At 39.1% G+C, this 23,428-nt stretch overlaps 1 protein-coding gene across 3 annotated transcripts in view; it reads right to left on the reverse strand.

Annotated features, from left to right (window-relative positions):
* Positions 1-20,637, reverse strand: part of rap1gds1 (RAP1, GTP-GDP dissociation stimulator 1) — a 52,178-nt gene extending 31,541 nt beyond the window's left edge. For 2 of the 3 annotated variants that reach the window (XM_036597750.1, XM_036597748.1), the window contains exons 1-4: positions 20,276-20,637; positions 12,440-12,550; positions 8,749-8,871; positions 4,753-4,878 (exon numbers count right to left, since the gene is read on the reverse strand). In XM_036597750.1, the coding sequence (XP_036453643.1) occupies positions 4,753-4,878; positions 8,749-8,871; positions 12,440-12,550; positions 20,276-20,279 (364 nt within the window). In that variant the 5' untranslated portion in view covers positions 20,280-20,637. The remainder of the gene's footprint in view (positions 1-4,752; positions 4,879-8,748; positions 8,872-12,439; positions 12,551-20,275) is intronic. The other variant, XM_036597749.1, reaches the window with a different exon arrangement.
* Positions 20,638-23,428: the final 2,791 nt, after the last annotated feature.

The following is a 23,428-nucleotide window of genomic DNA, read 5'->3' on the forward strand; positions in this document are numbered from 1 at the left end:
GGACCATAAATACACTATATGACCAAAAGTATGTGCACACCTGACCATCACACCTATTTGAGCTTTCCATTCTAAAATCATGGGCATTAATATGGAGACTGCCCCCCCACCTTTGCAGCTAAAATATCCAGAACTCTCCTGGGAGGATGTATCTGTGGGAATTTGTGTCCATTTAGTCAAAAGAGCATTTCTGAGGTCAGGTATTGACGTTGGACGAGAAGGCCTGGCTCCAATTCATCCCAAAGGTGTTCAGTGAGGTCAGGGCTCTGTGCAGACCACTACAATTCCTCTACAACTTGTCAAACCATGTCTTTACTGTGCACAGGGAAACAGTCATGCTAGAACAGGAAAGGGTCTTCCCCTAACTGTTGTCACAAATTTGGAAGCATATAAATGTCTTTGTAAACTGTAGCATAAACATTACCCTTCATTTGAACCAAGCTACCTAGCCCAAAGCATAAAAATACAACCCAGACCATTATCCCTCCTCCACCAAACTGCCAGATAGGGATACCCAACTCCAGCCAACCCTTAGCATTGTGCAAAGTGATCTTCTTAATGATCTTTTTATTCAGAGGCTGAAGTGAGTGAGCCACATGCTGCAACACTCAGCAGCAGTCCCACTCTGTGTTTTTGCAAGGTCTGCCATTTCATGGCTCATCTGTTGTTATTTCTAGGTGCTTACATTTCATGAACTGATTTGTGGCACACGTGGCATCCTACAATATTGCCACAAGTCACTGAGCTCAACCCATTCTGCTGTCAGTGTTGGTCTATGGAGACTGCATGTCTACATGCTTTATTTTATACACCTGTTAGCAAAGGGGTTTGGCTGAAACACCTAAACTCAATAATTACTAGGTGTGTCCTTATACTTTTGGTCATATAGTGTGCATCCAAATAAAGGTTCCAAAAACATCTCTTTGGAGCAGGAAGAACTACTTTTGTTCCCTAAAGAACCTTTCAATTACACTTAAGTCGACTGCCAACAACATTGAGAATATCCAACATGCGTCATCTATCACCATGATCTGCCATTGTGGCAGGGTCAGACAGTCTAAGCTGGTTCTGAATAGTTGAACAAATCTGCTGTATGAAAGGATTTCTATCTGCTTTCCAAGATTTTCGCTGATCCAAAGCCCATGGACTAAATTTATTTGCGGAGCTGACTACTATGTGGATCTATATGGCTATCAGATCAGAGATCAGAAAGAGATCAAGGAAAGCTGATACAAAAGGTAGGTTCATTCAACTATTCAGATGCAGTCCTAGTCAAATAACGTTAGCACACAGGCGCATTGCAGTGGTAAAACACATAAAGCTCATTTTATACTCTAATCAAACAGATTTAATGGAATAAAACCACCAACAAACATTATTTATTGGATTCATGTTTTGTATCACCTAAATAACTCCTCATAACTCACAGTTCTCCAGCTACAAGGTATGAGATGAAGTAAGTTATGCTGTATACTAAGCTAGTAACCTTACCGGTTGTCAAATGATTAGCCTTTGTCTGTTTCTCTTAAAGACTGTAGCTTGACTGCCCCTTCAACTACAAGCCATGTGTGATCTAGTATGGATTTCTGTGGGGTCACGGAACAGTAATACTGCATTAGTTTGCTAACTAGAAAGGCAAGCAGTGTTGGCTACCCACAGTATATGCCAATGACTGAGAGAAATATGCCAAAACCAAGTGAAATATGCCAATAACTGGGTGAAATCAAAGATCATATGAGTCTTCACTGGTTAAATATGCCAATGTCTAGTGAAATACACTAGTAACTGAGTTAAATCTGCAGTGGCTGAGTGACAGGACAGGAAGTTACCTGAATTAAATATGCCAGTTGAATACCTATTTGTACACTATACATGGGCTTAGAGTGACTTGAAAATACTACAGTACTCAAAAGAGCAGGCACCCATACACACCAGCTAGAAAAGTCAGTGAAAGAATAAGATAGTGACATTAGCATATCCAGACCATTACTCCACTGTTAAGGAGTTTGTATGAATTCACAGGATCAAAAATGATAATTTTCTTATTATATCATTATTTGGCATCTGTCTGGAGTTGGACACACACTGTGTATGGCAAGCCTGAAAAACTAGAATAAAACAGTAATCTCTTTGATGGGAATTCCAACAATTTTTCAGAATTTCTGCAGAGGCTACTCAGTCTGTAGATTAATAGCAGCCTGTCATGCAATATTTGTGGCAAATTTTTTCCCTCCAAGATGTTTTTTTTTGTTTTTTATCACCACACAGCTACTGCTCCAAAGAACACTTTTGGCACTTTCATTCTTAAATGTGTATCGTAAGAGAAAATGTCACTTTTTGCTGATATTATTCTTGTTTCTGAAGTCCGAAACCCGATAGCCCCCCAGTCACTCGGATAGTGCATATTCATTCCAAAGCACATATATGTACATATTGGAATAGAGAACATTTTAACTCAGCACTCAGTAATTCTCTCCTGTTTATAGCTGTAGCTGTGTGTGAGCTGTGAGTCACTCCAATTGGCATGAACAAAGCTCCAGGTCTCACTCACCCATGCCCACACAGAGTCTAGGACAGCTGCCCACTACCCACAAACCCTACACAAACACAACTCATGAATCATGAAGAAAGGGAAGGAGCGAGAGAGCTTTCATAGTCAGCCTTTCTGGTTGGGTTCCAAAGAGCAAGCATTAGTCCTGTCAGTCTTCTGCTTCAGATGAAGCCTTGAAGCCTCATCATTATTCCTTTCAATCCTTCAAAAGAACTACTCAGACTAAGGGCAGCATTGCTGTAATATGCTTACTGTAAGGTGACTACACAATAGCCAAGGACATCCACATATATTCGCTGGTTTAAGATATTCAATGGTCTTAGTCACTGACAAAGATTAATCTCAGCTGGAGCTCTCAGGCTGATGCTGTGATGACATGTGTTGGCCCTGGCCCAGGGTCACTCTCAGCTGGGCTCCAGTTCAGCTGCTCCATCACTCAGCTCTCCACAGAGCAGGACAGTGGCTGTCTACTTCAGACAGAGGCAAGCTTATCAGTGAACATATATACATGAATTGGTACTTTCTCATGTGCTTTTTTGATCATTTATGAGTGCAGATGAACCTATTTTCACCAGCTTCTCACATGCTATTCTCACAGTCATGACAAATAATACCAGGACATGGAAAACTTGGAAAAAATTAAAATGAATAAAACCCGACATTTTTTTTGGATAAACAAACGTCGCCTGGTTGAACATAATATAACTTTCATTTCACTGATTTCGAATTTAATTTTAGTAGGGTTTCCTAATCTAAGTAAGTTTGTAAGAATTGTGGATGATTGAGGATAATCTGTAAATAGTGTTATTTCCCAACTTTTCTTTCCATAATCTCTGTTGTGGAAATAAGCATTTTAAAGCTAATTATTAAAACACATATATTTTAGAGGACATGATATTTTGCAATTTTATCTCATTACTGTAACATTGACTACCAGTGAGGTTTTCATTTCCTTAACTTGCCACATAACATTATGTTGGTTTGGTTGCTTAGATTTTAAAAAGACAACAATAAAAGGTAAGAGAACCAACAGTTCAACAAGTAATATGAACTTATTCTTTGTAATTAAAAAAAACACTGATAAATATCAGTCATGAGAAAGAGATATGTGGACATGTTGTATTAGAATCAAAAATGCCAAAAAACTTTAAGACAGAAAAATAAAGAATTGAACTTTTTACTGTACCATAAAGAGCTCCAACCGACCTGCTTTATTATATGAGTTCGGTTTGATTATGATGCTCAAATATTTATGAACTTGGTTTGAGGTGATTTTGTGAGAATGAATAAATAGCATAATCCAAGGGCACGGCATAAAACTGCTGTAACCTAAATTGCTACTGCTGGTTGTGCACTAGTTTTTGGTCTTTTTGGGTGATTTATTGATACTCATTAATGGCAATTTGGCAAAAATGATCCATGCACTTCACCACTGATTGTTTAGTGGATACACCAGATTCAGCTTTACTTAACCTATCTACATACCTCTGAGCTGACTTTTCAGAACCTGATGGTGCAGAACTGCAAAAATATTCATGTTTTCCATTCTTCTCACCACTGGCTAGGCTATGTTAGTGATGTGCAAACACTCTAGGAGAGAAAAGACTTGACATTCTCTGTCACTCAGCCAACAAGTCTCTTCCTACTTTCTCTTCACTCTGGTCAAAGTCATATACCATTCCTCCACTACTCCACTAAGTCCCAACAACAGAGCACAGAGTCAAGGAGGCAGTGAAGTGCCTTACATCTTATAATAAGGCATCATCCAAAGATATCACAACATGTTACCATGAAAGCACCAGACTAATTAGCATGTACGGAATGAGGATAATTAGTTAAAAGAAGGAGTAAGCAGAACTCTAACAATAAGCAATAAACGGCCAGCAGATATTGTTTCTGCACTTTGAATTCACACATAAAATCAAATCCATTAGATACTCCATAGTAACAAAGCAATTAAGCTAAGGTAAGTGAGTGGGTGAGATGGAGTTATTTGCTGTGCTTCTAAAAGACAGACTGCAATGAGTCATAAAAAGGCCATGGCGTCTACTTTGTTCTCCATTTTATCAAAGTAACTCTGCTGTGATTCTGAACCATTTCTGCACTAATCCTCTTTATACTTTCCCCGTAGGCTCTGAAATGGCTCCTCTCAGACAGGCCAGCAGTAGGTATGAGGTGGGGGGTTGGGGGAGGGTACTCACGGCTGTCATAGCAGATGTTGCCCAAGGCTCGACCCGTCTGAAGCAGTACCTCCTGGTCTTTGCAGTTCAACAGCTGAACCAAGGGGGGTATGAGTCCTGCCTCCACACATGGACTTCGCATGAACTCTGGGGAAAGAGACCGAGATGTAATTAATCAAATATGGGGACAAGACTCAGAGACTGGGATTGTCTTACTCAAAGTGCATGCTGACTAACTCATGATTTGACTTTATCTGACCTGTTATTCAACTCATACTCAAGAATAAGGACTCATAAAATTTCAGCATGAGAAAAAAAAACAAAATTGATTATAACTGCCAAACTTAATGGGATGATTGAATAAAACGTTTAGTTTCCAACCTTACACGTATGAACTTTGCTTATCAGTATAGCTACGGTCATGAACAGTCATTACTGTAATGTTCTCCCGTAGCATGCAGCAGTGTCAGGTTTAATACAGCTTCAAATAACAAGCTTGTCACTACAGAATCTTCATTCTGATGTACATAATGAAGCGCTACATGCATTAAAAGTGTTCAGAGGAAAGCAGCGATGCAACTGGAACCAGACGAATAGCATGCAGTTTGGATGCTGGCTAGCGTACTAGCTAATTTAGCTGAGGTGGTCAGCTTACCAAGCTGCAATTTTATTGTTACAGATCACATTTCTTTCTTATTGTTAAAGATCACAAACTTCAAGCAGATTATATATTATGCTAGCCAGAATGATGTTACATTCAGAATAACCCTTTTAAGTTGTTTTGCATCTTTCCTTTTTTACCATACTGCATGTAGAGCTTCAGTTCTCTGCTTTTCTTTAATGAAGGACTCGTTATTTGAAGCTGTGTTGAACCTGACGGTTTTAGTAGGGTTTACTTTTGTACAATGCAAGTTCTGCAGTCAATAGCAAAACTAAAATTCTCTAGTAATTCTCTGATGACACTACAGACCCAACTCACATGAATGACTTAAATATATAATATAATAAAAAAAAATGTAAATGCTTGTGGTCTAGAGAAATACTACATGGTAAAAATGGATATGAATGGGTGTCCATCAAACTGCATTAGGTTTCTTACTGCAGGACGGACTAATAGGTTAATCTAAAGTGGCATTATCATCATGCCAACTGCCAACTTTCACTCCCAATCACTGATAAAAGAGAAAGTAAATTCTGAGCAATAATTATTCTAATAATTAGTAATGGAGTTTAACTGAGTAATTACGAATGTTCTAACTGAAAGCAGTTAAAACCATGAAAACGCCTCAAAACCTTCTGTACCTTACATAATGTATGAAACTGGAACAGTCTGCTAATTAACTACAGCCATGCTACAGCAAGTTGCTGTCCACATTCCTGCCAAAATCACAGCTGCTGCTAAAATTTAATGAGGAAAGCCACTCCCATGAAAACATCAAAAAGTGATGTTAAAAACAAGAAGCTTACAGATGCTCATAAACTGGGTGATTTTGAATTTTCTTAGTCAATTTTCTGTTTTTGCCATGTAAAATATTTTCATTATACATGTGTGTGTGTGTGTGTGTGTGTGTGTGTGTGTGTGTGTGTGTGTGTGTGTGTGGTGCTGATCAGAAATGATGGAGGATGCATCTGGTGCATCCTTGTTCTTTCAAAAGCAGGTTGTCGTATTTTTTGGCCCTCTTTCAAGGGTCTTCTAAAATGGGACAGTAATTATAAACACCTTAAAAAGTCCCCATTCCCCATGAAGAGCAATGTCCCCAAAGCGCTAAAGCCTCAAATGGACGGAGCGCAGATGCTCCCAGTGCAACGCTACTAGCCCCATGCCAGCAGGAGGCTGCCAAATCGCTGGCACACCAGCAGGCTATCGTCATTAGCTGCCTTGCGCGTTGCTAATAGCCCATTCATTATTTTAAACCTTTTTATCTTATACAAACTCCATTCACTTCCAACCTCTCTTCTTGCAGTCCTCCTTAAGCATGGTCTAAAGAAAAGCTTGTGTAATTAGCCTAAAAGCACTGAACAGACAGACTCTGCAGAACTGAGGTTTTATGGGCTTTGCAGGCTGGAAGGATGACAAAGAATAAAGTAACTGAACATGAAGCGACAGAGGGGGGTGAAAGCTGAGGTGTTTCATAGTGGGTGTTAGATTCTTTGTTGAACATCAGTGTGGTATACAGCAGTAGGGTCTATGATCATGACACAATATGTCGGTTAATTTAAGCGCTGATTTTATTTAATGTTGAACAAATGACAGGTCCTATTTGAACAGGCAAACTTAAGTTGAGGATAGTTTCTGAACTGCACAAAAGAGGGCGCAAGAGGCAATTCATTCCACTAGATGGGTCTACTAAAAAATAAAGCGCAGGCTAAACAGCTAAAAAAGGTGGCATTTGGGACCACTTTTTTTTTCGAGAGGGCCATAGCACAACAGCAACAATGTACCACGTACACAAAAGCAAACATCCAAAATGATAAGACTCCAAGAGGGAGTTTGATGCATGGTGATGTATGGAAATCACATGGGTGTGAAAACTTATAGAGAAAGACATGATGGACAGTAACAGCTTTTGACAGCTACCGAAGTACAGTGAGCCAAAGTTAGCCCCGGTCTTCCACTCATTCCACTCATTTTCTCACCTGTTTTGTTTTTGGGCATGCAACCATTTACCTATTAACAGCTGCTCCTCAGTTTAAACAAAAACCAGGATCCACAGTCCACACAAGGTGCAGTCTTTAATATTTCAGTGCATTTATAGAGAATTAATTTGATGTATTGCTCATAAATGTACACATATTAAGTATTTTACAATGGGTTCTATCATGGATCAGTGAATCAGATGTCAGAACTGAAACTGTCCATTTTGTAACTGATATTTTTGATTGGTCATATCCTTGATTTTAGGCTTACGGATTAACAATCAGTCACCGACTAATAACAGCTGGTTGTAAGTCACAATAAATAAAAGACTTTCCACACAAAAACACTGTGTCTATATCTTTGAACTAATTACAGTATTCACATTGTGGAAAACACTAAGCATCTGTTTTTTGAACTGCACATCTAACTCACCTTGAAAAAGCCCCAATTTCCTCAGCAAAAAAGAGGCCGCAGTATATCTTCGCAAAAAAGAACAGTCTAGTCAGCCTGCCAAGCTGTCATGAACAGCATGGCTGTGTCTGCACTTTGGGGAGCACGAGTCTGCATATTAAGTCTTCCAAGACGGAATCATATTTTTGGAGAAATATTTTAAAATGCCACTATTCATTAACCTACCATCACTTAATAATCTTCCAAAACACAGTACTGAATTCATGTAACATCAAGGTATTACATATTAATGAAAATATGTTAAGTTAAATACTAGCTCAATATTTGAGACATTAATATATTTCTTCTGAAACTTAGATATTCCCCAAGCTACACTTAAAGTAGTAAATAGTTCAGATACGGATGGTACTGCCAGAGAAACAGAGGGAGGAGACATAATACTTCATATCGTTCCGTCTGTTAGTCAGGCAAGCTCCATCTGTTGTCAGACTAGGAGGGCCAGCATTGTGGAGCTGGCAAAAACAATACAGCAAAGTAATACACTGTGGGCTGGATGGGACGATACAGACACGAAGGAAAATAGACGTAATTAAAATTCATTTTTGGCACTTAAATCTCTACTTTTCAACCTTCTCACTTAGCTCTGATCTGAATTGAGGTTATATTGCTGTTCTTAAAAATTGTCTGTGAAGACCCTGCTCTATGTTTGTTATCTAGGCCATCATCAGGTCTACTATCTATTACTGAATCTAGGCCAGAACCTAAAATTGCTAAAACAAATTCTATTGGCCACAAACACACTTTATTACTACAAAATACCTACCAAAAATCAAAACATGTAACATACTGAGGAACGTCTGCATAAATCACGATACATTGGGAGGTAAGAGATGTTATTAAATGACAAGCGCAAACAGGTGGATCTGTCTAAATAACACAAATAGGCTGATGTTTAAATGAAGCCTCACCGTTTTTGGCTAGCTCTGCTATGATGTTGGCTACTTTGGGTGTACAGGAATTCTGTGTGGCCAGTAAAGAAGGCATCATGGGAAGAACACCCATCTCCTGGATCTTTTCACTGGCTTCCACATCTGTAAATACAGAAAAACAAGGAATTAATATTATGCAAAAATGACACAGAATCTGAAATACATTTGTGTGATGTAAAACAAATGCACATGTCAGATATGCATACATTAAAAAAAGTTAAATGATTCAATTCAGTTGACTGATTTATCATCAGCATTTATTAAAAATTGACAATATATATTTTTTTTCCGGATAGTATAATCTTGTTAATTTATAGCCAATTTATTGATTTGAATCAAGTAAATCAGTTTCAAGTACATTTCATTGCAAGTTTCGGTACATATGCAATGTGATATTCAAGTTTTAAACCTATATAGTTCATAATTTTATTCTTTTGAGTAACTATATGAATTTATGCAAATACTGGCTCTATATTTACCTGATTCAAATGTGTACATCAGTTCCACATGAATAAAATCAATCACATCAACACAATCACTGCCAATTGTAAGAAAATAATTCATAATTGATTTAATCATATATGTATTAATGTGGAAGTGATGCATCATATGATAGTTCATAAGAATTACATAAATTACAATGGCTATTTTTTAGTGTGTTGTGATTTACAGTATGTGATAGCTGCTTCTGGACTGAGAATGAACTTCAGTTGAATGAACTTAGCCACTCTTGAAGCCAAACACTTAAGGTTGCTTTTCAGGACAGGGACTAAGTCTAGTCCTTGACTGCACAGCATTTTGAATGGAGAATATCCAGGATTAGGGTCAATCCCTGGTTGGTAAACCAACCCTCAGGGGTAAAATGTTATATTAGCCATTAAATAGCTAATCAAAGAGCAGCATAGCTGAGACTGAACCTGTCTGGGGACAGCAGATAGATACAACAGGACCAGGTAGCACTGGATGTTAAAGTCTACAATGGCTGAAATGCAGGCGAGTGTTGTATGTGTGTGTACGTGTGTCGGGGGGAGGAGCTAGCAGGCAAGAGCTAGTGAACTGGCTTCACCCCTCTTCCTTGGCACACTCCACTAGCTCCATAATAATTTATGACTGTCCTGAGCATCACTACAGCAGCACCTCTCAGCCCACAGAAAGATCTACACATAAATTAAAGGCCTAGAGCAGTCAACCATTACATTCATCAAAACAACATGCAGCCTACAACACAGTGCTGCTCATATCCATACAAAAGGCTGCAGAATCTACGGGAGAATTTGTATCCCTTTCCAGAACATTTTCAAAAAGGATCTATGTGAGACTCAAGGATTTCTAATGAAGACTATTATAACAGGATCATGCACAAAGGTGCACATTTTACATTTTTTTAAATGGCAGTGAACGTTTTCTACAGTAAATTTTTACGTTGGGCACAAGCTCAATCTTGATCTCTCTGGTAAGCAAATGGATTTTACCATTGACTGATATTGGCTAGAAAAAGAGCTGGCCAGAATTGCATTTTGCAAACACTGAGCACTTATTTATGTTACACCTTAAATGGTGCAGCAGTTACAGCAGCAGCCTCAGAAACCAGCATGTAACTGCTGAACCATTTAAGTTGAAACAGGAAAATTTGAACGAGAACCTGGCAAATAAGAAGCCATTTCAGCCTCATACCCTAATGAAGTAATAGTAAATTTATCTTCGACCCGCATGTCTGTAGTTACAGTCAGTGCATATGAAAAAAAAACAGAGGGGACACATAAGTAAACATGAGCTGAACAAGTATCTATTATGGTAGCCAAACAAAGTTATCTAGCTTCTCTTAAACGTGTAGTGTGTGTAGGTCTGAAAGATTAATCGTTTTTATATCGGAATCACAATTTAAGAGCTGCAATTTTCTTTATTTATAGCCTACACTCTTAAAAAAATATAGTTCTTCAAGGTTCTTAAAAAAATGGTTCTTTAGTAAAGACAGTCATTCTATATAGAACCATGAACACTTAGACTCATTTGCATGCATAAGAAGTTCTTTGCATGGTGAAAAGCTTCATCAGATTAGAGAATGTGTCCAATGTGGTTCTGTATAGCATAAAAAAGGGCTGGTACTGTTACTCTGGTGCTTGTTGATGTCTAGCAACATTTTGGCTTATAGAGAACTCTTTTCAAAAAGGTTCTACATAGAACCATATACAACATATTCTCCATCAATCTGAAGAACGATTTCACCACGCAGAGAACGTTTTATGCATGCAAAAGGGTTGCTGAGTCCTTATGGCTCTACGTAGAACCATTGTCTTTACTAAAGAAACCTTGAAGAACCATTTTTGGTGTGTACATTAGCAAAAACAATGTTTTAAGTTTTAAGAGGGGAATCCGAACCTAATAAGAGTTTGTCAACGGCCTGTAAGTGAGGTAGACCAACCAGAGGCAACTGAACCTCCATGTGTTGTGACATCACAACCACAACTTACTGACAGATGCACTACATTCAGGGGTCGAGCCTCAGAACCTCATTTTTTTTTTAGAAAAATCGCAATTTAAATTGCAGTTGCAATATTAGTTGGAAGAATCGCGATTAGATATTTTCCATAAATCGTTCAGCCCTAAGTGTGTGCCATTATTTTGTTAGAGCACAGAGCACTCTGATATACGTTGAGATGTTGTTTACTTCTCACAAAACAGCTCCAGTGTTCTTATACAGTAACAATAAAGTAACATGCCATGTTCGGATGCTCCTGCAAGTAAATCGGTTAAACAATAAATTCCTGAAATTATAATGTGGCGGATGTTCATTTGTGTTCATAGCACTACAGTGTGAAACCCCAAAGTTGCAGGTTCATTTTTAAACTGCATTATGTCATGTTATCTTTGTGATGAAAAAAAAAAAAAAAAAAATTCAGGCATTTGTCAAGTCACACTTGCCTGTCTTAACTCAAAAAACATTAAATAAGATGTAAAACGTGAAATGGAAACACATTAGGGTAAACACAGCAGTAAACAGTTAAAAACCTATGCCGCTTCCTACGCTGCTTACCCTTAGACTGTCACTACCCATCTTATATCGATGATGTCAGTCTCTAGCGGCATTTACAAGTATACCCTCTAGAGCAGGGATTCCCAATCTCAGTCCTGGCAACCAGTTAAAGAGTTGAATCAGGTGTGCTAAATGAGACAAAGAAGAAAAATGTGCGGTGTGTAGTCACCAGGGCTGGGACTGGGAGCATTTGCTCTAGAGGCACTGGTACAATTACTACAGGTAAGCATCATATTAAGGCAGCACTCTACTGAACTAAATCATTTACTAAATCACATAATTGTACAATATTGACAGTAAACAGATAATTACACAGAATCATGTATTTTCAAAATAATAAACTGGCTCCAACACTACAGTACTACTACAGTGTTTCCAAATCCTGCTCTTAAACACATCTGCACTGCGCACTTTATTGTTTTCCCCACACTAAGTCACTCACAGTAAATTAGCTGATGAGCTGAGTGTCTGTGCCATGGAGGAGTACTCTAGTACCAGTGTGAAACACTAAACTAAAAACAATAATAGCTTCTCCACTTTATCTCTTCTCATCCTTAAATATATTAAATAAAGAGAAGTGAGGAGAAAGCTACTTTTATCAAAGGCTGCAGTAATAAAGGGGACAGTCAGGCTTACTGTTGTGGGCCAGGGCTTTGAGCAGGCAGTCCAGGCAGCTCTCCACACTGTCTGAGGCGCTGTCTGCTGAGGAGAGTTTCAGCGTCTTCAGGGCTTCACTCAGGTTATCTGCTAGGAAAACACATTACAGTGCAGTAGAGTTTAAAAATACATTTTCAAAAGGATCTGTTTCTTTCATTATGCACAAACTTGCATTGAACATGTTGAAGGAGCAGTTTCAGTCACAGAAGTGGTTCAGTTCAACTTGGTGGATACTGGGGGTCAACAGATTATCAGCTTCTGCAGTCTGCCTCCATGTCCCACCCAGCAAACAAAAAAACGCCGATGCTGTTTCCTCATCAAGGAAAGGTATGTCAAGCTTAAACAACACAGCTGGACAAAAGCTCACTGCACTTAGCCATATAATTCCAAATGTGTTTAGTGTGTTCAGGACCCAAACCGTTTCTGTAGGAGTTATACCGCATTCAGAAGTTATACACCCCTACAGCAGAGCTTCGGTGGACCACCTTTGCAAACAGTAAATTATTTGAACAATCATAATATTTCGTTTTACATTTACTTAACAAGTTATACATAATTTCTGGCAAATTTCATTTCTATGTTTGCTCGTTTAAAGTACAAACAGCTGAAGCTCACTACTTCCAAAGATTCCACCACTCTGCTCAGGCTAAACAGGCTGTTTCCATGAAATTATGCAGTGCATTTTACAAAGGCAATCACTATACATCTAATACATCCAACTACAGCTTGTTATTGCGTAAAATACTATATTTTTGGATGAACAACATGAAATAAACATATTAACATTCATACTCCCTCATTGTTATTGCTTTTAACAAAGTAATAATACTTTCACTGCATGATTGCTCAGATTCTTACTGCAAATTTTTTACTGCAATACATTTACAGCTCTACATATTTGGTTAGTGGAGGCTTTATACAGTTTTCAGTCTGTATCTAGGTTTTCTAGCTTGCATCCATATACTGAAAAGGCATGCTCAGCTCCTGATGTGTGTCACTGTCAGTGACTCATATTACAAATACACCGATCAGGCATAACATTATGACTACCTCCTTGTTTCTATGCTCATTGTCCATTTTATCAGCTCCACTTACTATATAGGTGTACTTTGTAGTTCTACAATTACAGACTGTAGTCCATCTGTTTCTCTGCATACTTTGTTAGCCCCCTTTTACCCTGTTCTTCAGTGGTCAGGACCTCCTTGGACCCTCACAAAGCAGGTACTATTAACACTGGCGTGGTGGTGGTGTGTTGTGCTGGTACGAGTGGATCAGACACAGCAGTGCTGCTGGAGTTTTTAAACACTGTGTCCACTCACTGTCCACTCAATTAAACACTCCTACCTTGTCAGTCCACCTTGTAGATGTAAAGTCAGAGACAACAGCTCATCTGCTGCTGCACAGTTTGTGTTGGTCATCCTCTAGTCCTTCATCAGTGGTCACAGGACGCTGCCCACAGGACGCTGTTGGCTGGACATTTTTGGTTGGTGGACTATTCTCAGTCCAGCAGCACTTCTGTGTCTGATCCACTCAGACCAGCGCAACACACACTAACATACCACCACCACATCAGTGTTACTGCAGTGCTGAGAATGATCCACCACCCAAATAGTACCTGCTCTGTGAGGGTCCATGGGGGTCCTGACCACTGAAGAACAGGGTAAAAGGGGGCTAACAAAGTATGCAGAGAAACAGATGGACTACAGTCTGTAATTGTAGAACTACAAAGTGCACCTATATAGTAAGTGGAGCTGATAAAATGGACAATGAGCGTAGAAACAAGGAGGTGGTCGTAATGTCATGCCTGATCGGTTTATGTTCTATATAAAAATTGCGTAAATATAATAATATAATCTGCATAAATTTTTCAGTTGAAAGTTTTTGAGCTCCATATTTCTTACAAATATGACTGACTATTATACGCCATTGAGGGCTTTTTGAGTAGCATTCTTGTAAATTTACACACTACAAAACATCACTTTCATGATAAATGAATATTAGCCCCAAATATTGGTTATCAGTATCCTTGATTATTAATGATCAGTATTGTATCAGCCCTTTAAAAAAAAACATATCGGTTGACCCCTAATTGATACAGTGTCCTCCTATGACATCTCATGTGGCAACACCTACAGAAAGATTCAATTGCAGGGCCCAGTTGTTGGACCAACAACATCTAATACCACAATTAGCCTACACATCAAGGCTCTACTGGAGATGATTCACATGATCCACATTTTTTCCTTCAGTGGGCATACATGTGCAGTATACTGTATGCTGTCTCTACTAATGTCAGCAGGTCACAAGGGAAGCCAATCAAATTCATGTGAATAGAGATTCTGAAGACCTTAAGACCACTTGGCAGTAGAGATAGTGTGAAAGGATAGCACAGAACCTATTACAGTGGCTTCTACCAATCATCTCAGAGCTAAGAACATCTGAAACATTCAGCAGATGAAGGTTGAAATAGGCTCCGACAAACTGTCTGCCATGCTATTCTCCTCTACCCCTCTGAAAAAGGCTGGCTGAAGTTATTGGGTGTCTGTTACTGAAGCAATATCATGCTCACAAGGAGTTTGCTAGCCTAATCTCAGATAATAAATAGATAAACAAAAGAATAATTTGAGCACAGCCATATGGCAGCGGGGTGACTCTTTGCGAATAAGTTATGACAGAGAGCACATTGCAAAAATGGATTCTAGTACTTTCTGATGAAAATAAATGGGCACTAGCAGAAACAACTGTCTGGTCTGCCTGATACACAATCACGGGGCTACTGTGCAGCATCTCAACTTGACACTAATGCTTACTCAAAAGACAACAGAAGCTGTTCTTCTGCAAAAAACAAAAAAAAGTGTAGGGACAAGTTGATTTAAAAAACTTATTCAATTGACACAGGCTAAAAAAACACCTTCAATGAAGTAGCATGCACCAATAGTTCATCTGGTACTGGAAATATTAGGCCAATGCCTCTGCTGATACTGTAGTACATAATGATGCCGCTTGATCAAACACTAAAAATTACAACATATGTAAGATTACAATGAGACTGTAGCCAACAGTCAGTCAACCAACTCTGAAGCAGGCAGACATTAACAAGACGCAAAACAACTTGCAACTGACAGTAGAAAAGGCAATGCTGGGATTGTATGGAGTTACAACAGATGATGTACAGCAAATCGTTGAGAACAGAACAGCTGTGTACATGACAACACAGAAACAACTAATTGGCAGTCGGGCGCACTACATTCTGCATACAAGCCTCAGGCTAGATACAAAAAATGGATGTGCTGGTCTTATGCAGGCTGAGACCCAATTTAAAGAAAATAATCACAATTTAAATGACAGCAACAATATTGGTCAGGAAAAAGACAATATTACACATTTTCCCCAAATCATAAGCCTTACATCTATTATGTATATCTTTCTCTTAGGTTAACAGGGCTTTAGGCCTATTTGATGGGGTCAAAAAAGACAGTTTTCCTTGTAAAACTGCAGAAAAAAAAAAATCACAGTAGAATACACCCAAACTAATAACACGGCATTAAAAAAGGGAGTTTATGATCTATATGGACAAACATGCACTAGATAAGACAAGTAATATCTGAAGAGGTTTTCTGACATTTGAAAAATATTTATATCTACAATTCATTACAAACCACAGAGCGTTATTTCATTCCACCATCCCCTTTAAAACAATCTGATCACGGGTTAAAGGGGCATTCCAGCCTAAAATTAGCGTTTAATGTTATTTTCATGTTTTTGTTCATCTGTCTTCTCTCACTACAATATCCTGCATGCATTATGCAATGATACAAACACTGGAAGTCCCTGTGGAGTCAACCAGCTACCCTTGCCACTGATCTACAGGCTAATCATTACAACCAAGCGAGCATTCCTTAAACTCTTCCCTCATTCATCAAACAATATTGTAAAAAACAGCGATTCAATCTTTATTCAGCATTTACACTTTCAGCTAAAGAGAGTTTACATATCAAGATAGTCAGGTAGCTACCTTACTAACTTTAACTTTTAGCTGATCCTTTCTCTCATTTCTCTCACTTGAACAATTAATTCTCTCCATTGTAGTGACGACACGAAGACGGTTACTAAAGCTTTACAGCTGTAGTACGATATACGGCTTCTTAGCAGTAACTTCAGCTACATACCTTCCTTCTACATTTACCTCCTAATAATATAACATAAAAATCTAACCATTACGAACCAAAAAGTTGTAGTTTTTCCTCCCAACGTCAAGACATATAAATAAATAAGTCTTTAAACTGGAAAATCTTACTCTAGAGTCTACTGTGGCACTGCTTTAAGATGAGAGTAGGCATGTTCACAACAGAGAAATGACTAATATTTTTTTATTTTGTCCAAGTGTCCCATTAACACTAAGTGCACATGAGCATTGTACACTGTTCTGGCCAATGCTCAACAGATCTGTGATTATGTGAATAATGGGATCAAGTCAAAAACTTTACATCTTGAGCAAGACACTCAAAGTTTTATGTGACAATACCTGACCCCAGCTGATCAAAACTGACAGACTCACTGACCAGTGACATAGTTTACATAGTTTACAGACTAAGCTTATAGTCTACAATCACTCATATCACCATGACCAACTGTCAGCTAAGCATATGTGCAGTTTTACTAAACTGAAAAAAATGACTAGCTGCTCAAAATCATCAGTGCCACTTCTACCACAGACATAGTTTTACTGGGCTACCTACATCATGCAGTGCCAGTTTGTAAGCATGTCACACTCAAAAGTTGGCCAAAGAATGATCCAAAACAAGTCACATTCATTTAACAATTAGCATGTTTGCTGCTGTGCCAGAGTAGCTGGCAGGAGTTCGTGCCATAAGAGCATAAACAGATCAGGTTTAACCACAGCTGAAACGTGTGAGGAGGCTTGCTGAATTTCAAAGGATGAGCACAAACATGGCTCGTGCTGAAGATTAAGATATGGTGGCAATCTAAGTACTAGCAACAGCTGACAGACTGTTCAGTGGGGATTAATGTAGCACAGCTGGCAACAGCGAAGTGTTTGAGGTTGGTTTTGAGGCATCAGACATCTGACATTATGGCCCATTTCCTAGTGGCGACAATTTTTTTTGCCTTTTTTAGGGCAAAAAAAAGGGGCTGCACAATATATCACTTGTTAATCATTATCGTGATATCAGACTTTATAATCACACATCACAAAATATACAAACTGCAACACACAAACAAGACTCTAACCAATAACAAATGTTACTGTGTGCTGTACAGAATTTCAGATAAGTGCTTCTATGGGCATTTTGATGATTCAACGTTTTCATGCAATCCAACAAATTAAATATTTTAACCGTGTCAAATTACTGATCCACCAGTTTTCTTTTTTTAATATATTTCAAGGCGTACGGCAATAACAATACAATCATCGCAATACTTCAAGACATTTCTTGATATATAATATGCATCATGAAATTTTCTTTAGTCTGGTAAGTTGGAATAGTCAAAAAAGAACCAGTAGTGCCACATTTTAAAAACTCCATCAAAACTTATAAATACAATAATTTTTGTTGTTAGTGTTCTTGAAATACTGACATGTACAATATGTTCAGAAAAGCATACTGTGACATAACGTGATGTAATTTGTCACTATAATAGTAAACATCGTCCCAACGTCCACCCCACAAAGCAATGACAGTACTAGCATATTATCCGATTTGACTTTAATACATCATGCCCTTATGTGAAAGGTCATATAACACAGACACAGAACCCCAAACCCAGTCCATGCTTTCTGTAACTGGGATACAAGTCTCGTACACATAAGCTGAGCGCATCTTTCCTGGCCTGATTTGACCCTAAAACAAGACGAAGATTATGCTGTTAGAATCAGAGTTGTCACTGAGAGACTTTGCCCCCCCCCTCCCCAAACTACAAGTGACATACTGTCAGGCACTGACAGAACACCTGGACCCCTGTGCCAACTCTAATAATCGCAGAGATTTAAGACCAACAGAGCATCAGCCTGAGAGGAAATCAACCTAACGGGATCAGCTGAGTACAAAAAGGCTGCTGGCTGTGTATGTGTAAGCTAATTGTGAGTAGGTGTGAGCGAGTATGACAGAGGGAAAGAGAAACAGGAACAGATAGAGGGTGGGAAGCTGTCTGTCTGTGTGAAAAGGAAAGAGAGAAAATATCTACTGGCGCAACTTCGGGGGGGGATATGGGGGGTCACACCCAACCCATTTTTTGAAGTACACAAGGGTTGCAGGATGGTTCTCGAAAAAATGACAAAGCTGCAAAAAAGCTGACATACTAATTATTATAAAGTCATCAATTACATTTTAGAACGCTATCGTAATAAACAACAAAAAGAAAGAATCGTTTTCAATACTTCCTTACTGTGCCATTACTGTTTGTTGACTTATGCAATGACAATTCATTTGTCTTCGTAATTTTCATCAAACGTATTATTTTTAGGGTATTTTGCATAAAGATTTTGAACAACATGCAGATCAAACTAAACATGCCACTGCATGCAAAAATGTAGCCTCTACGTTGAATATGTATGATATTGTTACCTCTGTTAACAATACTGTTTGTTTTTTGTGTTTTAATATTGACATACAAAGCATTAGGTATTAATAATATATTAGCACTTGTCAGCACCTCTGCGGCCACCTAAGCTCAGCAGAGGTTTCATAACCAGGAATAAAGCTCAGTCTGGTTAATCACTGAAAAAACAGGCCTCCAGCCTCAGCCATCCGTGAGGAAGCCCAGGCTGGCCCTCTGGGTGTGCGTGCAGGGCGTGGATGTGTGGAGCCTCTCTTCTGCGCACTCACCACACAGACACACACACCTCTCCGTATTACTTTGATATTTCATGCCTGTTTTAACCTCCACAGACTGCGCATCGCAGCTCCCGCCATGTGCAAAACGACATTCTGCTGTAAGAGTATTTCAAGTCTCTCATGTCAAAAAGCTGTCAAGTGACGTTACATCAGTCTACACCTTCAGGAAAAACACGTTAGAGCTCACACTGAAAGATGCTGGCAGCTCCTCTACATCTAAACACACGTCTACAACAACCAAACGGATATTTTAAACGCGAAGCTCTATCCAGACTGATCTCAGGAAGAAGACGCAGCTCATGTTGTTGATTAGGATCTACCGTTAGCGAGCTAGCTGCATGTGGATGCTCATATTTAGCAGCATTTTCAGCGCAGGCTCAACCTCCTGACTCCTCACCGCGGGACTCGGAGTGTTTTCACTGGTAAATACGTCGTTACATCAGCAGCCACCAGGGATACGGTGCTGCTCGTGGGTTCGTTTCTGTAGAGTGTACACCGTGTGACCAAAACACGACACTCAAACTGCTGGCTGTTGCTTTCTCCCCCTCCTCCTCTTCCTCCTGCCACAGTATTGGACATCCCTGGTGTGTGAGGGAGACACTAAACTAGACTAAACTAGGGCTGCGTCCTAAACAGCACACTACCGTACTAAATAGGGTGTGTAAACAGTATAGATACCTTGTCACCGGTAGCTTATTCATTAATGTAGTACGTACAGTGTCTACAGTATAATGCAGAAAGTGGTTTTAAGCAGTTTGTGAAACTGGCACACCACCAGTAGCAGCGCCTTCATGAGTGTAGTCTGCGTAGTGTGGTTTAGGCTGACCGGGTAGAGCTTCACTCTCACCGAAGCAGCGAGCATCCAGACAGAGTGCCGAACAGCCAGCAGCCAGAGCGTGGAGCTAAATCACGCCCAACAGTGAAACCCGGCTCTGTATCTGCAAAACATGGCAACACTTACCCATTTGTGTAGGCTGTTTCAGTCCAGGTGGCTTCTGCGTGCTTTTCGGGGACCAAACGTGGACGAGTGGAGGTGTTTTTGTTTGTTATCTTGTAGGTTGTAGTGATTTGGCAGAAGGCGCTAACGACTTTGCTTTGCCTGTCAGACAGATATCCGGGCAAGGCCCACCTTAACCCGCGCCGCTCCGTTCCCCTTCAGCTCCAGATGTAGCCGGCTAACCAGAGTGCTCGCCGGGCGGTGCGAATATCCTGGCGCCCCGCTGCGCTGATGTCCGCGATTATGTAATGATCTTTATCCGTACAGACGAACGCACACGGCCATGAAAACAGCAGCAGCCCTACTGTGCACTTCCTCCACTTCAGAGGCGCTGGAGCGAGGCGAGGCGAAGCTCCGCCCTCCTCTCCACTGATTGGCTCACAACGGGCAACGGGGGCCTCCTGTCGACGATGATTGGATGGTGAAGCAGGTGACGTATGCTCACACTACGCCCTTCTGATCCCAGCCCGAGTTTGATGGCCACGATGTGCAAGCAAGAATTAGCGGATAGCGCAGCCATGTCTCTTATTCAGAGCCACGACCAAGTACAGATTCATAAATAATGACGCTTTTAGCGTTTTATCAGAAATTCTCAGTGGTTGCGCTCAGAAGAAACAAGTTTAATATGGATGACCAGTCTGTACAATTTAATCTGGTTACGTAGTACCCCATACTTGTAGCCTACAGCATTTTATAAATGCTGTGCTCCTAAAACCGACAGCTCAACGTGATGTGCTCTTAAACCAGGTTTCTTAACACCAAAGCCGGTAAGAAAGCGTGTACACTAGTCTATGCCTATGCCACAGGACAAGTCTCCGTGGGACTGTGAAATGGTACCCCCCAAAGGCCATTCAGTGCATTATCTGATGTAAATTCATTAAAGATAGGTAATATCCACTTTACTGTTAGCTTAATGTGAGATGTGTTATGAAGAGCTTTATTTATGGATTACTGTTCTGTGCATTGGTCACTGCACTTAATACCTCACAGTGGCTTTCAGTAAACCATGTGTATCTATTAAACAACAATTGTCTGTTACTTACTAGAAATGGCAGCATTTAAATTTACATACAATGTACTGATAACAAAGAGAACTGTTTGCTGTTGCTAGTAAAACCTGGGCCTGGAATTGCTTGTAGCCCAAGTGCCAGGAAATAAAACATGATAGTAAGAGTATCTCATGCTTAACCTCATGTGTTTACATTTCTAAGTGCAGATCTACATGCTAGAGAGCTTTATTTTACAGCTTGATCTGCTATCGGCATGTTTGCTCGTAAATATGCCAAAGATTCCATGTGTTGAGTTAAAGCCGGGATGTGTTGAAATCAGTCAACAGCTCAACCAATTAATTTATGGACATATTGACAATAGGTTTAAATCGAACATTAAACTCAGGCCAGATATGCAGACCTATAATGCAGCTCGAATGCATGGTCAGTTTATTGGTTTATTATTCTATTCAGAACGTAACTACAGGTCAGGACAGAAGAGAGAGAAAGTTGGCATACTTTGAATTTTTAAATTGCAACTCTTGTCATAATTGCATTTGAAAAATATCTCCTGTATTGTTTCTTGTCTTATTTTGAATGCAGCTACATTTCCAAGTAGCTTATCACAATTGTATTATGTCAAGTAATTTGGTTCTAAATGTTAATATTTTATTCAGAGAATATGGGCAGCAAATTTGTATGCATTTCACGGTTAATGTTGGTTGTCTATTTAAGGTAAGCAGCTGTGTTCAGTTTTGGTAAGCCCCAATGTTGTCCATCATTTAACACAATTATACATTTTTCTAATGAAGTACCATCAGTATAGTTCAGATATGCCATATTTCCTTAGTGCTCTTCTCCAAGCTTGTTGAAACTCTGAACTGTGTGCAGATTTGTTGGAGAGATATAATGTCACACCCCATCACTAACATGGGAGAAAATTAGAAAAAGTATTAAATAAAAAATACTGTTAAACAATTGGCCAAGTCCATGTAACATCTAGTAATTTTAGCTACTCCAGAATGGATTTTTGTGTACTTTTGGGTTGTAGTTTTCGTGTTTTTTGTCAATGATTGCCCATTTTTTGTGTGTAAAAGAGTAAAATACATTGCAAAATATATAAAATTTGACAGCAGATGCCTTTTAGATCACTTGAATAATTAATATGAAATGCATTAAAGGTTACTTTATACAATAGAATGATGAATATCTAAATACATTCATTCAAATGTAAATCTTCAGTGTAAGGGTAAAATTGCAGAGAAAGGGCCTGTACTATATGAGCTGGTGCAGACGGGGGCAGTGTTCTTCACAATATGAGTTCCATTTGCTTCTAAGTTGCAATGAAATTGATGATTGTGCTGTAAAAATGAAACCCATTTGGTCTTGGATTGGATCAGATAAGAGGAGTGAATCAGCACACTTTTTAGTTTATTCTTTAAGAGGAAAGTTTCTTTTATAGGACCAGCATCAGATTTGTTTGGCACTTACAAGGCACAAACTTGTGCCATCATACTTAGCTGTGAAGATGTCCCATCCTATTTTGCTGTAAAAATATCCAGTTCTTTTTTTGTTAAAAGGCCCATGTCATGGAAAACTACATTTTTATCACTTCTTTTAAATAAAAGAGTTTGATGTAGTATAATAATTACACAGTACAATTATTTAATTGTAATGGATAAAGAGAGATTGAAATGGTAATATAAAAATAAAATACAACTGTTTTTGGTACATAAAACTACACAGATGTCATATGTGGACCCTTATGGACTCCTCTATGGACCCTTCTAAGGCTGGGCACACCTTTCCTTAAGCAAAAGAAGACTGCTGTAAGTTTCTTAATGTTTAACCGACACATCATAAAATCTTGCGAAAGTATTTTGTTGATTCATTGGGTTTTTTCCACTTTGTGGTATTTGATAAATGACATCTGAATGTTAGCTTTGGTTCAGTGATTTGTACATCAGTCATAATTCACTTTGAGCTGTCTGAAACCTTTATTCACTGATGTTATTTTGGCCTCTTCCATTCACTGACCCTGACAAGAGTGTAATATGTAAAAAACGAGATTAACAACCTGAGAAAATGGTTAACCATGGCTAAAAAGGTTAGAAGCCAAAAGTCTTTA

This window comes from Colossoma macropomum, unplaced genomic scaffold (genome assembly GCF_904425465.1).
Source record: "Colossoma macropomum unplaced genomic scaffold, Colossoma_macropomum, whole genome shotgun sequence".
NCBI classification, from domain to species: domain Eukaryota; kingdom Metazoa; phylum Chordata; class Actinopteri; order Characiformes; family Serrasalmidae; genus Colossoma; species Colossoma macropomum.